The sequence below is a fragment of the Ornithorhynchus anatinus genome, chromosome 7, assembly GCF_004115215.2.
Source record: "Ornithorhynchus anatinus isolate Pmale09 chromosome 7, mOrnAna1.pri.v4, whole genome shotgun sequence".
Lineage (NCBI taxonomy): Eukaryota > Metazoa > Chordata > Mammalia > Monotremata > Ornithorhynchidae > Ornithorhynchus > Ornithorhynchus anatinus.
This window is the reverse complement of record NC_041734.1, coordinates 18,562,030-18,578,123: the sequence shown is the minus strand read 5'-3', so window position 1 is coordinate 18,578,123 and position 16,094 is coordinate 18,562,030. Positions and strand designations below refer to the sequence as shown.

General features: G+C 42.4%; 1 protein-coding gene and 1 non-coding gene across 2 annotated transcripts; both read right to left on the bottom strand.

The window, feature by feature from the left end:
- Positions 1 to 2,314: 2,314 nt before the first annotated feature.
- LOC100080007 (carbohydrate sulfotransferase 9) lies at positions 2,315 to 14,853 on the bottom strand. Its single transcript, XM_039912542.1, has 4 exons — positions 14,809 to 14,853; positions 13,372 to 13,453; positions 13,190 to 13,227; positions 2,315 to 3,774 (listed from the first exon to the last, which is right to left on the bottom strand). Exons 1-4 carry the CDS (start codon positions 14,851 to 14,853, stop codon positions 2,803 to 2,805), a joined length of 1,137 nt encoding a protein of 378 aa, XP_039768476.1. The 3' UTR covers positions 2,315 to 2,802.
- LOC114813401 lies at positions 4,424 to 4,561 on the bottom strand. The gene has a single exon (XR_003761122.1). It is a non-coding gene; the product is annotated as a small nucleolar RNA SNORA7 (small nucleolar RNA).
- Positions 14,854 to 16,094: the final 1,241 nt, after the last annotated feature.

The window sequence follows — 16,094 nt, the reverse complement described above, 5'->3', positions numbered from 1 at the left end:
TGACAAAGCTCAGGGGAAGCAGAGATGAGGTAGGTCATTCAAAAGCAGAAAGCGTCATCTGAAATAAACAGAGGAATGAACACCCTGAAGAGGCAGGGACAAAGATCAGTTTTATATTATTATTATTAAATTTGTTAAGCACACTATGTGGTGTGGTCAAGCACTGTTCTAAATGCTGGGGAAGATACAAGTGAATCCAGCTGGACACAGTGAAAGAGCACGGGCTTTGGAGTCAGAGGTCAGGGGTTCGAATTCCGGCTCGGTCGCTTGTCAGCTGTGTGACTGTGGGCAAGTCGCTTCACTTCTCGATGCCTCAGTTCCCTCATCTGTAAAATGGGGATTAAGACTGTGAGCCCCACATGGGACAACCTGATTCCCCTGTGTCTACCCCAGCGTTTAGAACAGTGCTCGGCACATAGTAAGCGCTTAACAAATACCAACATTATTATTCTTTTCCTACGTGGGGCTCACAGTCTAAGTAGAAGGGAGGGGGATTGAATTCCCATTTTACAGTTCTCTCCCTAACCCCATCTCCTGCTAGGAGAACAAAGGATGGTTGAAAATGGACAGCAGGTAAATTAAAAAAGTGAAGTAAATGAAATGTTTCTTCAGACGGGGCAAAGGCAGCCCATAGTGCTCATGACCATGGGATTTCAGCGAAAGACAACATATCTGGGTTCTAAACCCGGCTCTGCCACATGCCGACTATGTGACTTCGGGCAAGTCACTGAACTTCTCCTTGCCTTAGTTACCTCATCTGTAAAATGGGGATCAAGACCGTGAGCCCCGTGAGGGACAAGGACTGTATCCAACCTGATTACCTTGTATCTACCCCAGCACGTTTTGCATCTGTAAAATGGGCATTCAATACCTGTTATCCCTCCACCTTAAACTGTGAGCCCCCCATGGGACCTGCTACCCCATCACTTAGTACAGTGCTTGGCACCTAGTAATCATTTATCAAATGTTATTATTATTATTATTGTTATTAACATCAACATTAAAGACTTACCCCAGGGGTCTCCATTCCACGTGGCTTCCAGCTGCTGCCTACCTGCTGTTCTTATTGGGAGTGTGACTTGACATCCCTGAGCAGAATGTTACAATTGTCAAGGAGCTATTGTGTGTGTTTGTGTGCGTTTATGTATGTGTGTGTATGTTTATGTATGTATGTGGGGGTATGTGAATCTATGCAGCCTGGCACAAATACTTGAGCATGAAATGGAGCTATCTCCAGTGGCTGGAGCTCTTGCCGTTTCTCCACTGGAGAGAGAAGTTATTGAAATTTTACTAAGCGGGCTAAACTCTTCACTGATCAACAGGTAAAACATCCCGATAGGCATCCAAACAATGTGGGGAAGAGATGGGTGTTTCAGCCAAGGATGAAACCCAGCAATTCAAGTGAGTCTTCCCCAGAATGTAATTCTTGGATTAGGGTCTCTGTATCACCTCGGAAAAAGAGCATTTTTATCGTGTATAAAAATCTTCATTCTGCCACCACATGCCCCGGTTTTGAAAATCCTTTGATATTCTATGGACAAGTCAGCAATGGCACTTGACTTGGTTAATACCGGATTTTTGAACTTAAAAAGAAAACATGCTAACTTGTTTATGCATAAGCCCATTAAAACTTTTTCTAGGGGCACTCAAGATGTTTATTCTCCAGAATACATTTTACCTTTGAAGTGGTGTTTTAGTTTTAAAACAGTCATTCCCGAGCTGAATAAATTAGATGTTGAAAATAAAAGTTATTCTTAGAGCACATTCCAAATATAAAGCCATGCGCATGATGCTTTGATTCAAATCATACACTTGCAAGCCTCTGTTATTGTTTGAGGCCTACATTCAGAGTGGCAATTCTTGTTTTTGATGATTATTCCATCCTGAAACCATTCCCCCCTTCCACTCCCCCATCCAATTAAAGCAGAATTGGGAGCACATTTACATCTAAGAGTGACTAAATAGCTCAACAGTGTGCTTCGAAACAAAAGGCCTTCAGTAGCGGTGTTCATTTTTGTCTCTGCTTAGCAAGCTCAAAAGAAAACAAACCAATTCCCTGAAGTTTTTTTCGGGGATAGGAAGGTTGTTTTTGTTACTTTGATCTTAGCAGGTTGTGCATTTTTTATCGACTGCTGAATATGAAAAAGCCATAGCCTCGTCTACTTCTCCACCGGATTCTCCGACTCTCCGTCACCAAGCGTGCTCCATCCGAATCGGAATGCCAGAGTACGAATTTTCCCTTCGAAATTGATTTCCCATTCCAACAGACACCACAGGCTCGGAGTAAGTTAGGAAAGTATCCGATGCTTTTATTAATATGCCACCGACTGTAAAAAATACACCCATGCACATTGGACAATGAATTCCTAGTTCTTGAAAAAACCATGCTATTGCAGCTGCTTTGTCAAACCATCACAAGGACTAATGCAACAGCTAGGACTGTTGATTTTTTTCCACACTATAATCCATAATGCCAGACATACTAAGGTCATTTAAGTGGTTTATATGTCTCATTTCTGTTACATCTTCCTTACATTTTGGGCCGACTAAACTGCATTATTTCATAACATCCCCAATTGTCAAGACACCTGAACCAAGCTGTCCCATTTCTCCCTTACCGAGAATCAAGGTGAGGTTTTCCATACAGATTTGATGTCGGTATTATCATCATCGGTGGCATTTACTGAGCACTTACAGCGTACAGAGCACCATACTAAGCGCTTGGGAGAGTACAACGGAGTTGATAGACACGTTCCCTGCACATGACAGGTTGTCGCATGGGTTTCCAGAAACGGATGCTTACTACAGAGATGGAGCTGTGTAGTTAAACATTAAGTAGTCCAGGTAATAGAAATCATAGGTCAACTGCCTCTCGGAACTAGACAGCTCCCTTAAATATTGCCTCACGACTCCTGCATTAGTCCTTTCGTCCGAAGAGTGCCTGTCTTTAAAGTTGGGAAACTTCAGCTCTTTCGGGGCGCCTATCAGCTGCAAAAAGTAATTGGCATCCTGCTCCAGAGTTTCAAATTTCCCCACAAAGTCATAATTGATCAGGCAGGGATAGCAGAGTTTGCTGACTTGCTCCCAGTGGATGTCCATACCCACCGGACGCTGGGCGTCTAGGAGGTAGTGTATAAATTCTTGGAATTTGACTCCTGAACCATTATTCAGCGCCTCTCCACAGACATTGGGCCGATATTTCTTAATGATGGCCTTTCCAAAAACCGGGTGGTAGTAGCTGTTTGGGTGTTCGAACTTATCTCTGAAGGCAGACACCAACCTCTCCATGGGGTCGCGAACAAACACGGCTTTGGTGTAGGTGTTTAGACGAGTGTAGATACCCTTTAAGTCAAAGCTGTCTAACTTTTTCAAGTATTTTCCGTAGTGCACGGCATCGTGGGTAATGTCGTATGCCGACGAGGCTAATCCGTTGAGGACCATCAGGATCCTTTTCCAGTTGGAGCAGCCTGCCTTCGGCACCTCACAGTACAAGATTTTGTGCCGATCTTCCACATAGATCCTGGACACCAGGTGGGTCAGGTGGGTTCGGAGATGGTTGCCACTTCCGTGTTTCCGGCAGAAGTCATGAAGGAGAGACCGGCGTCTCTCCTGATCCGAATCCGTTGTCTTCCACTTGTCGTCGTGGATGAAACTCTTGTTCAAAGGGCGGGTGTCTGGGGGGAGGTTCATCTGGCTAAACTGCTTCAGCAGCGACTTGGTTTCATGCAGTTTGTTCTTCTTCTCTGGCTCCTCGGGAACAAGTCGACTGGGGCCCTGTGCAAATGGGCAAAAGAGAAAAGTGTAAAGCAGGTTCATTCTGGATGGATGATAAATTTAATAATAGTAATTGTGGTGCCTGCCTCAGGACAAGTAAGATACGACTGAGGCACAAGAACATACAAAACTTAAACTGTGCTTACTGCCTTCTCTCCTCCCAACCTCTTCCTCCTTCTCTCATTTTCTTCATCCAAGATGTCCACTGATAATATTTCCTCCAACTCCCTCAACCCTACCCAATCCACATCTGCATAATAGTAACAATTGTATTTGTTAAGTGCTTACTGTGTCCTAAGCACAAGATAATCAGGCTGGACACTGTCCTTGTCTCACATGGTATTCACAATCTAAGGGGGAGGGAGAACAGGTATTGAATCCCCATTTTACAGATGACGAAACTGAAGCACAGGGAAGGAAAGTGTCTTGTCTTATGCTGATGAATCATCTCCTACCCAAAGTGACACCATGGACACATCTTTCCCAGAATGCCCCACCGTTCATCAGCAATCATTCTGGCAGTGTATCCACAGAGTATTCTTGGTAAAAATATGGAAGTGGTTTACTGTTGCCTCCCTCCACACGGTAAACTGAGTCTCCACCCTTAACTCTCTCCCAAGTCACTGCTGCCCAGCACATGTGAGTCTTGACTTGTAGCAGATTGTCTTCCACTCGCTAGCCACTGCCCAAGCTAGGAATGGAATGGATATGCCTCTGCTTGACTCTCCCTCCCAAAGTTGAGACTGGTAGAGTACTGGAAACTGTCCAGGTGTGACCCTGAGAGGGGAAAGTAAAGCGACTTGCCCAAAATCACACAGCAGATATGAGGAGAAGCTGGGAGTGGAACCCAGGTCCTATAACTTCCAGGCCCGTGCTCCTTCTACTAGGCCATGCTATGTCTCTTGAAGAGGCTATATCTGGGAAAGTCTGACTGGTGAGCTGCATGGAAAATGCTCAGATTCCATTCCTGATGATCTTCTCATTCCCCTTCATCCTGGAATCTGGGTAATTGGCACAGGAACAGGAATCAACATGGTTTGGGTGTTCTGCTGGGGTGCTGGGATCAGCCAGATGAGGAGTATAGCATGCCACAGAGAGAAGTCTTCATTTCCCAAGAGGTAAGTCCCAAACCTGACTGCTTGGACATTTTGGGCACTCAGATTTCATGACCAGGGTGTTTTCACTGAAAATGATTCCCTTTAACTCTTTTTTTTTTGCCTTCCAGATTCAATTTTTCTCCAATCACTTGATGATTGAAGGCGAGAGCCAACTTTCCCGACTTGAGATGTCTCAAATTCAAGCTTTCAAGCCCTAGCTGAAAGTGTGACTGATTCTTCTCTTCCCTATTAGTCAATCAGTCAACCAATCAGTGGTATTTACTGAACAGTTACTAAGTGCAGAGCACTGTAGGGAGCGCTTGGGAAGGTACAATGTAACCGAGTTGGTAGATTTGGTCCTTGACCACAAGGATCTTAGAGTTTATCAGGGGAGATAGAAATTAAAAAATACCCTGTCCTGGTTTTCCTCTCAAAGTAATCTTACTGAATTTATTTTAAGTAGGATTGTCAACCTTCACCATAGCAGAGTGAACTGGCCCTTTCCCTGGTGTTTTTTTTATGGTGTTTGTTAAGTGCTTATTATGTGCCAGACACTACTAAGCACTGGAGTAGATGCAAGCAAATCAGGTTGGACACAGTCCCTGTCCCACATGTGGCTCACAGTCTTAATCCCCATTTTACAGATGACATAATTGAGGCATAGAGAAGTTAGGAGACTTGACCAAGGTCACACAGGAGACACATGTCGGAGCCAGGATTAGAACGCAGATCCTTCTGACTCCCAGGCCACTGCTCTAGCCACTAGGCCACACTGTTTAGTTGATCTATGACACCTTATGGCATACATTCTGCCTGGGTTTACTATACCTGGTCCACTGAGGAGGAAGGTATTTTCCAGCATCCACTGAGGCAGTGAACCAATGTAGGGGGCATTAATCTTCTCTGAGGTAACCAGATGAGGCTTTATTGAATTCTCTTTCTATTTGGCTGAGATAATTTCACTTGTTTTTGAGTTTATGAGGCCATAAGTAGCTCCCATCTGTTGAGGAACATATTTCTCGAAGCCATTTCCTCTTGAGTATGGAAGACTGGGGGGTAAATTAAATGATAACTTTTATAATAAGTGTCAGAGTCACAAGAGAACCAGAATCGGGAGCATGTGTTCAATTCTGGTCTTTCCTTCTGAAAGCTTAAGTCGGGCAAATAATTCATTTTATTTGTTTACAACGTAGATTAGACCTAATAAAACCCATTTGGTTTATAGTTGTACGCTAATCAATCCATTGTTTCAGAAAAAAGGAAATTTCATTGACTAATCATTCACTATAGTATATTACATTACTGAGGATCCACGAGAATATTGGGCTGACAGAATCAGCAAATGATAGAGATATATATCTGTCTCCCTCTCTAGATTGTAAGCCTGTTGCGGGCAGGGACTATGTCTGCCAAGTCTGTTATATGGTACTCTCCCAAGCACTTAGTACGGCTCTCTGATTGATTCATAGATTGATCCATTGAAAGCCACAGAAACTATACAGAATCTCCTTTATTTCCTTTTCTCTGGATGATGGACTATAGAGTGTGACTAAGCACATTATTGAACATTTAACTTTTTTCACATGAAGGACGGTAAAGGTGAGGTTCATTCCACAAGGAATCTTGTGCTGGCAAAGAATACTCAGCTACGGTTAAATTCCCCTGCCCTTCTTGGAAGCAATATATTCCACCGTGCTCTGTTACTGAAGAAAATGGTGTCAAATGAAATTCAATTTCCATGAAGTCTATGAAAAAAGATTCAGCAAGGATGAATTTCCCCATCTTTACTCTGTCAGGAAATAGAAGATGAAGCCCTTTGGGATGCCAAGTTGGCTCATCTTCCATTTTGCATGACTTTCACAGGGATAGTATGCTATTTCAATTTTACTTCCTTGAATCTTGATACATTTTTTTTTCCTTACTGTTGGCAGGAACTTGTCAGCTCTATGCTGCCAATGGCTTTGGTTTGAAGTAGTAGCGATGGTAATAGCATTTATAGTGCAAAGCTGTATTATGCACTTGGGAAGTGCAAAACGAGCAAGTGACATATTCTCTTTCCACAAAGAGCTTACACTGTAGTGAGGGATCCAGACATAAAAGTGTTTATGGAGTCATCAAAATAAATGATTGAATGTTTAACTGAAAAAACTCATGGACATTAGTGCTGAGGATGAATATAAATAAGTATAAGAAATAACATGGTCTAGTGGAAAGAGCCTGGGAGTCAGAGGACCTGGCTTCTAATCTCCGATCCTCCAATTGTCTGCCCTGTGACCTGGGGTGAGTTACTTAACTTCTCTGTGCCTCAGTTACCTCACCTGTAAAATTGAGATTAAAACTGTGCAACCTCTCTGGGCCTCAGTTACCTCAACTGTAAAATGGAGATTCAAACTGTGAGCTAGCGATGGCTGATGGATTTATGTAACTTGGGATGCTGGGAGGTAAGCGGGGAAGTCATATTGGAGGAGGTAATGCTTCGAGAGACTTGTTGGATCTGTTAGATTTGAGGAGGGAGGGAATTCCAAGCCTGGGGTAACTGTGTGAGCCACGGGAAGGAGGTGGGAGAATAGAAAGAAATTCAGCTAGAAGCTTGTCCACTTTTAATTCTTTCTGGCAGGAAACCTGTCTACCAACTCTGTTATATTGTCCTCTCCCAAACACTTAGTACAGTGTTCTGCACACTGTAAGCACTCAATAAATACAACTGATTGATTGATGTTTGGCTTGGGAGTTAGAAGGATAGTTGATGATTTAGAAACACCCTCCCAAGGGCCCCTTCCGTGAATACTGAGAAGAAATGCTTGTGCCAGTAGATCTGATGATCATATAATTCTGGTATTTGGTAAGTGCTTACTATGTGTCATTCATTCATTCATTCATTCGATTGTATTTATTGAGTGCTTACTGTGGGCAGAGTGCTGTCCTAGTGCTTGTGAGAGTTCAGGAAAACAATAAACAGACACATTCCCTGCCCACAGTGAGCTTACAGTTTGGAGGGGAAGAGACGGACACTAAGATAAATAAATTACAGATCTGTACATAACTGCTGTGGGGCTGGAGGGGGGATGAACAAAGGGAGCAAGTCAGGGTGACACAGAAGGGAGTGGGAGAAAGGAAAGGGGATGTGCCCTCAATAAAGTTTTGAAGGTGGGGAGAGTAATTGTCTGTCAGATTTGAGGAGGGAGGGTGTTCCAGGCCAGAGGCAGGATGTGGGTCAGGGGTTGGCGGTGAGATAGGCAACATCGAGGCACAGTGAGAACATTAGCATTAGTGGAGTGAAGTGTGTGGACTGGGTTGTAGTAGAAGAGTAGCAAGGTGAAGGTGATTGAGTGCTTTAAAGCCAGTAAATCCAGTTTGATGCAGAGGTGGATGGGCAGCCACTCAGTTTAGTGTTAAGCACTGAACTAAGTGTTGGAGTAGATAAAAGATCGTCAGGTGGAACACAGCTTCTGTCCCACATGGGGCTTACCACCTAAATAGAAGGCAGGAGGACAAAGAAATGAACCTGTGGCTATTTTAACTAATAGCTTCAACTTCTCCCCCACCAAGTCTCAGCTCTGACCAGCCAAAGGGACATGCTGAGCCCAATTCCCTTCTATTTTCCTGCCTGGCCACCGAGAGGCACACTACCTCCTGAACATCGGCTTCCAGGCTCTCCCTCAGCTGGATCTCTTGAACCCGGTAATAATAATAACTGTGACATTTCTTAAGTGCTTACTATGTGCCAGGCACTGTTCTAAGAGTGGGGGTGGATACAAGCAAATCAGGTTGGACAAAGTCCTTGTCCTACATCGGGCTTTGGGTCAAGGAGGGAGGGAGAACAACAACTTAATTTCCATTTTACAGATGAGGAGAAAGTGATGTACCTAGGGGTTAAGTGACTTGCCCAAGTCTTCCCTGCAGGAAAGGGGCAGAGTTGGATAGAACCTACATGTTCTGACATCCAGTCCTGTGTTCTTTCCATTAGGCCAGGATACAGAGCTTATGATAATAGGAACTTGGATGGTATCAATAATCAATCGGTAGTATTTATGCATGCTTACTGTGTACAGAGCCTTCTACTAACCATTTGGGGGAGTATAATATAACATGTATAACATGGTAGACAGGCTGCCTGTCCACTGGGAGCTTAAAGTCTAGAGGGAAGGTGTGTCTAGGGAAGGAGAGTCTACACTTTACAACCCATGTACACACAAAATTTTAGTTACACATTTTAAGTAAAGAGATGCCACTTACCTTTTTATTGACCTTACTCATTTTGACACTCAAATGCTCCCAAAGAAGCATCTACTTAGCTACTGATTATTGATTATGGTTTGAAAAGAATGATTTAGAAGGGACTTTTCTAGTGCGAACAATTGTTTACAAGACGAAGCATGACCTAATGGAAAGAGCACAGGCCTGGAAGTCCGAAGACTTGGGTTCTAATCCTGGCTCTGCCACTTGTTGTTTTGTGACTTAGGGCAAGTCACTTACCTTCGCTGTTCTTCAGTACGTCTAGACTGTAACCTTGTCTCTAGACTATAAATTCATATATGGGCAAGGAACATGTCCACTAATTCTGTAGTATTTTACTCTCCCAAGTGCTTAGTACAGTGGTCTACATATAGTAAGTGCTTAGTAAGTACCACTGATTGATTGATTTCCTCATCTGCAAAATAGGGATTCAGTGTGTGGTCTCCCTCCTATTTAGACTGGGAACTCCATGTGGGCCCTGATTGCCTTGTATCTGCCCCATCACTTAGTAGAATGCTTGGCACATGGTAAATGCATAAATACATAAATCCTCATCTCCCACTCCCTTCTGTTTTGCCCTGACATCCTCCCTCCAAGCCCCACAGAACTTATGTACATATCTGTAATTTTATTTATTTGTATTGATGTCTGTCTCCCCTGCCTCCAAACTATAAGCTCATTGTAGGCAGGGAATGTGACTGTTTATTGTTGTATTGTATTCTCCCAACCACTTAGTACAGTGCTTTGCACACAGTAAGTCCTCAATAAATATGATTGAATAAATGAATGAATGAAATGCTTACTACCACCATTATTATTATTACTCATTTTAAATAAAAATATGCCACCCACCTTTTCATTATCCTTACTTATTTTTGAAGCTCAGTCATTTAAATGCTTGCAAAGAAGCATCTAATTAGTTACTGATTTGAACTGTGTTTTGAACTGAATGGTTCAGGAGGGATTTTTTGGTGTGTTGAAGTGTTCACAAGTTGGATATGGCTTGAAAATAAAGCTAAAATGAGCTATTAAAGAGCTGCAATTCATCTTCACACAAGTGGTACAAAATGAGGATGGGCTAAAACCGTATCTTATTCTAGATTCTGAGCTGTCAATCGTGTGTTCATTTTTCTCCCCTAATCTGGTAAACAAGGTACGTTAACAAGTTGCTCTTAATAAGCATGCTAATTTCCCTAGCCAATTGCACAGAAAAGAATCATATTTTCACCCCAGAGGGTTCAAGGTGTTGTTTGTCCTCTGAGCTCAGGTGTTGTGAAATAGCTCGGGGCTAAAAAGCAGAAGTATGTGGTGGGTAATGGCTAGTGAGAGAGTTATCTACCCCTGCAACAGGAAACTTCCAGGCCCTAAACCCATGGTGGGGCTAGTGAAAACCTCAGTTTTTCACTGGGATAACATAAACCCCAAGGTTTCCACAGTAATAATTATCATCATCATCATAATAATCACCTTGAAGGAAAGTGGCAGAGCTGGGATTAGAGACCAATCTCCTAACTCTCAAGCTTATGCTTTTTCACCTAGGCTCATTGCTATATTCTACAGTTTGTAACCGAGCCTGGTTAATAATACTAATAATAGTGGTATTGGTTAAGTGTTTACTGTGTGCGGAGTACTGTACTGAGTGCTGGGGCAGATACAAGATAATCAGGTCCCCTAAATGAGGCTCACCGTCTAAGTAGGAGGGAGAAGGGGAATTGAATCTTCATTGTGCAGATAAGGGAACAGAGAAACAGAGAAGTGAAGTGACACAAGATAATCAGGTCCCCCAAATGAGGCTCACCGTCTAAGTAGGAGGGAGAACAGGAATTAAATCTTCATTGTGCAGATAAGGGAACAGAGAAACAGAGAAGTGAACTGGCCTGCCCAAGGTCACAAAGCAGACAAGTAATGGAACTGGGACTAGAACACAGGTCCTCTGACTCCCTGGCCTGTGCTCTTTCCACCAGGCCATGCTATTTCTCCAATCAAAGCACTCTGGGCTTATCCACTAGAGTGGTTTTTCAAAATTTATTTCCAGAGTCAAATTCACTTGGCTGTACAGCATTTTTTCTTAAAAAAAGAAAAAGCTTCTTTGCCTCTTGAATCATTTGCAGAAGGAAGATAAACTGAAAGAGGAAATAATTGACCTCTTCGTTTATCTGAAGTTTTGCCTTAGTACTGCATTATTATGTGAGAAATGAAAAGAAATGAGTGTCCATCTTGTTCTGAAGGCTCCTGTGGTGTGGAACATGTTGTGTCATGAAAGAAGTGCAAATTGAAATTAAAAAGAATAATTTTTCATCATCTCTGACAAATGACTTAGGAAACACCAGCTGGAAGACGCCATCTGACCCAAAACGAAAGATAAGAGTTTGACAGGGGATTGTGAGTCTTCCAACTTGCCTTAATCAATCAACAGCATTTATTGAGTGCTTAATCTGTGCAGAACACTGTTCTAAGCGCTTAGGAGAATACAATGCAGTAATCAATCCAACAGTGGTTTTTACTGAGCACTTAACTGCAGAGCACTGTATGAAGCATTTGGGAGAGTATGATAGAGTAGTCAGTCAATCAGTGTTATTTATTGAGTGCTTCCTGAATGGAGAGCACTGCACTAAATGCTTGATAAAGCAGAATACAACAGAGTTGGTAGACACAATCTCTGCCCAAAGGGATCTTACTTAAATATCAGAAGAAATTTGCCACCTGGTTTTAGACCAGAAGAATCAGATTTTAATTTCTAAACCAACCTCTAATGGGGAAGATAATACTACTACTAATAAATAATTATGGCATTTATTAAGCACTTACTATGTGCCAGGCACTGTATTAAGTGCTGGCATGGATACAAGCAGGGAAATAGGTGGAATGGCTTGTTCTACTTCCTTTTTGGCATATTCCAAAAGGGATGTGGACATTCTGAGTTTACGAAGAAATTGACGCTATAAAGATAGATGGAATGGCTTGTTCTATTTCCATTTTGGCATATTCCAAATGGTATTTGCACATTCTGAGCTTATGAAAAAAATGATGATATGAAGATAGGTGGAATGGCTTGTTCTATTTCCATTTTGGCATACTCCAAAAGGGATTTGGACAATCCGAGCTCATGGAGAAATTGACAATATGGAGGACGCAGATGTCTGCACATTTTAAGAGCAAATCTAGACCCGACTCTAAATATTTACTCCTCTAACAAGTCATTTTCCTTGTTGTTTTGGTAATAAAGGGGGAGTCACACTGCGTCTATCATCTCGGCCACAGCTGACATAACAGACAGGCAGCAGTAACACATCTCACTGCCATTGTTCAACCATCCAGTTGACAAAGCAAAAGGGGATTAAAATGAAACTGAGTTCCATAAATTAGATCTCTTTGAAGAGCCAAGAAAAATACTGAATCAACCCTATGACCTTAGTGTCACTATGGATGGCCCTTTCAAGGTCAAGTAGAAGCAGTGTGGCTTAGTGGACAGAGCCCGGATTTGGAAGTCAGAAGGACCTGGATTCTAATCCTGGTTCTGCTTCTTGTCTTCTGTGTGACCTTGGGTAACTGAAGCACACAGCAGTAAAGTGACTCTCCCAAGATCACAGAGCAGACAAGCGGCAGAGCAGGGATTAGAACCCAGATTCTTCTGACTCCCAGGGCCGTGCTCTCTCCATGAGGTCATTCTGCTTATCATAGTGTTGACTATGGGTCAAGCACCAGGGAAGATACAAGGTAATCAGTTGGGGAACAATCCCTGTCCCACAAGGGGCTCACAATCTAAGTAAGAGGGAAAAATGGGTACTTAATCCCCATTTTACAGATGTTGAAACTGAGGACCAGAGGAGTTCAGTGACTTGCCCAAGGTCATGCAACAGGCCGGGGATAGGGTCAGGATTAGAACCCAGGTCTTCTGACTCCCAGGCCAGTGTTCCTTCTTACTAGGCCACACTGCTTCTCATGAAAGAGAGGATTGGTCTTGTTCAATTATTGTTCACTCCCTACAGTCAGCCTATTGATTACTGTGGTTCCCTTTCCTGATGAGCAACGTTTTCAGATGTCAGCTGAAGTTAAAATAAAAACAAAATTGTGAAAGGTACCTGATTAATGATCTCCTCTTGGATTTTTTCTCTGGACACTGAAAAAGAAAGCACAGGGAAAAATTATTTTTAAAAAATGCATGAGTGAGTTGGGGCCAAGTGGGCAGATGCAATTTGGGCAAGGATCCGGTGACTATTCTGGGATGTCTGCCTAGCTTAGGATGGGAAAATTTGGCCCTCACCACCCACATCAACAACAACCTTAAGGCTAGGAAATAGAAAGTGAGAAAGTGCAAGACAGTGGAAACTCTCATGAAAGTCCAGCTAAGCAGGTTTGACGGAAAGAAATTAGTTCATGGGGAAATGAGGAGGTTTAAATTGGTCTATTAATCAATCAATCATATTTACTTAGTGCTTACCGTGATAAGATACTGAGATAAAGACTTAATGGAACGAGACCGGGACTCGGGAGGCCTGAGTTCTAATTCTGACTCTGCCACATGCTTGCTGTGTGACCCTGGGCAAGTCACTCAATTTCTTTCTATCTCAGTTTTAACTATAAGAATAGGGTAAGGCACTTGTTCTCCATTCCTCTAAGACTGTAAGATGGTATTTATTGAGCGCCTTCTTTGTGCGGAGCTCATGGACTCATCTGTGAGCCAGCCTGTTTCCAGCAGAACTCGGCAACTTGAGGGGCAGCTTGAATTTCATCCATGCACCCTGAGGTCTTGTACCCACATAAAGAAATCTCCCAACACTGCTTTAAGTTAGGGAAGTGTCAGGTCCCCCGGAAAAAGAGCAAGAGAATTTTACTATCACTTATGACTGAAGGAGACAGCATTTTGTCAGAATTCTCAGGTGAATAGTCTTCTTGTCATGGTAACTTACCAAAATCCCTTTTCAAGTGTTTTATATATATATACTGTGGACAAAACATGGGCATTATAGTCTCTTGGAACAGATTGATGATTCTTCTGGTCAGGTATAGGAGGCTTAGACAAGGATCAAAAAATTAAAATGACTTAACTGGTCAACTCTTGTTTCAGAGGAGGGAAGGTTTATTCTGCTTTCAAATGATGATTGTTTTATTCCTTGAAGCATATTTATTCATATTACATATAGTTTTCTTAAGAAATAGAGCATTAAGTTACTTCTGTCATCTAACCCTTCATATATTCAATATTACATTTTTGTATTTTGATATTCCCCCTATATTCAATTTTAAATTGTATTTAGTACACAATGAGACTTTACTCCATGTCCATTACCATGCCTAAAGGTGTTGAGTCGGGACTGTTTTTTTTTTTTCCAATCCACATTCAGTATTTATTACTATATGGGTATTGAGAAGCTTTTCTTTAATGGTGACTTGTGTACGAATTTATGTCTTTTTCTCCTGGTGATTAATCTTAGGGCTTGGTTCTTTGTTCTGTCTTAGGTTATTTCGTTCAACAGGAACAATGTAGTATTTGGAAGTTTGCAAGTTGGAAAGGCAGCATGGTTCTCCACCGGCCTTGTTAGCCCCCTGACAAGAAGCCATTCAGCTGTTTGGGGAGGCCCAAGTCCTCCTGCTCTTCCTGAATCCAGAGGCATTCAGACAGAAGAGGCACAGTCCTACCTCAGCATTCGTCCTCCCTCAACTAGCTGGATTGCTGCTAGGGGATGGAGAATGTCCTTACCTCAGCCACGATATCTCCAGTTTGGTTGGTTCTAAGAGTTGTCATTATAACGCACTCTCCCAAGTGCTTAGTACAGTGCTTTGCACACAGTAAGCACTCAATAAATACGACTGAATGAATGAATGAGTCTGAGTCCTCAGGGCAGAGACGCAGTGCGGCCTAGTGGAAAAAGCATGGGCCTGGGCACCAGAGGGCCTGGGTTTCCAACCCTGGCACAGCCGCTTCTCTGCTGTGTGACCTTGAATAGGACAGTTAACTTCTCTGTGCCCTCAGATGCCTTATCTGTAAAGTGGGGATTAAGAGTGGGAGCCCTATTTGGGAAAAGAGAATCAGTGTCCAACCGGATTATCTGTACCTACCCCAGTGCTTGGTATGGTGTCTGGCACATAATAAGTGCTTAACAAACACCAAAACAACAAAAATAAAAAAACAAAACAGCTCTGTTTGGGCTGTGACTATCCTGAAGTGTCTATCCCTGTTTTCCATTTGGCCTGTGAGTTCTCCTCTGCCAGGATTTCGGCTGTTCGAAGACAACCTGGCTTACACTGACGGTTCTTGGCATGATTTAAAGAGTGTACGTTGTTTCCTTTTAATTGGGTTACTGAGAGTGTTGTAGCTATTTAGCCATAAGAAAAATGATCTTTCTTATGTATCTGCTAGAATATTTCAAAGAAGAAAAAATGGGCACTGTCTTTTGGCCTTATACTATTTTACGTGCTTGCCTCTTAGAAGAGACGTTAAACCTGCATGAGATGCGGCATTCCTATTTGGAAAATGTTCCAAGAAAACAAGGAATACCAATTTAGGGAATACTCAATGCATTCTCAGTTCATTAAGCTCAACTTTGAGAAAAAGAAAATTAAATTGGGGGCCCCATTTTTAACTGCATAAGGCTCTGCTGATAAAACATTAACGAGTATATGGGGTTGAACATCTTTTAATTATTTTCCTAGCATCTTGTACACACAATGTTTGAAATCTCTGGTTGGATCAACACTATTTAGCTCAAAGGTCTGTGGACTTTGCATACTGATTCTTTCCTGTTTCCCAGTACATTTGCTTTTAGGCTATTTTTATTCACTTTAAAGGAATTTTAATAATGCTTTGTTGACAGCACGGACAGCTGGTCTGGAGAATTAAAGACAATTCACTTGCTGACTGAGGAAGGAAGTGACATCAATGAGTTTCTAAAGTTGCCCCAGAGGGGCGAGTAGCTTGTGAGAGAGAGAGTAGCCTTTCATTTCACTGTATTATCGAGTGATGCCTCGAGATGCAAATCGCTGTAT

Excerpts from the sequence above, each read along its gene's own strand:
- LOC100080007 (XM_039912542.1), bottom strand. The coding sequence starts at position 14,853 with ATGACAACTCTTAGAACCAACCAAACTGGAGATATCGTGGCTGAG. Across the intron at positions 13,454-14,808 it reads CTGGAGATATCGTGGCTGAG|CTGGACTTTCATGAGAGTTT; the intron begins GTAAGGACATTC and ends AAACCTGCTTAG. Across the intron at positions 3,775-13,189 it reads AAGAGGAGATCATTAATCAG|GGCCCCAGTCGACTTGTTCC; the intron begins GTACCTTTCACA and ends CCATTTGCACAG.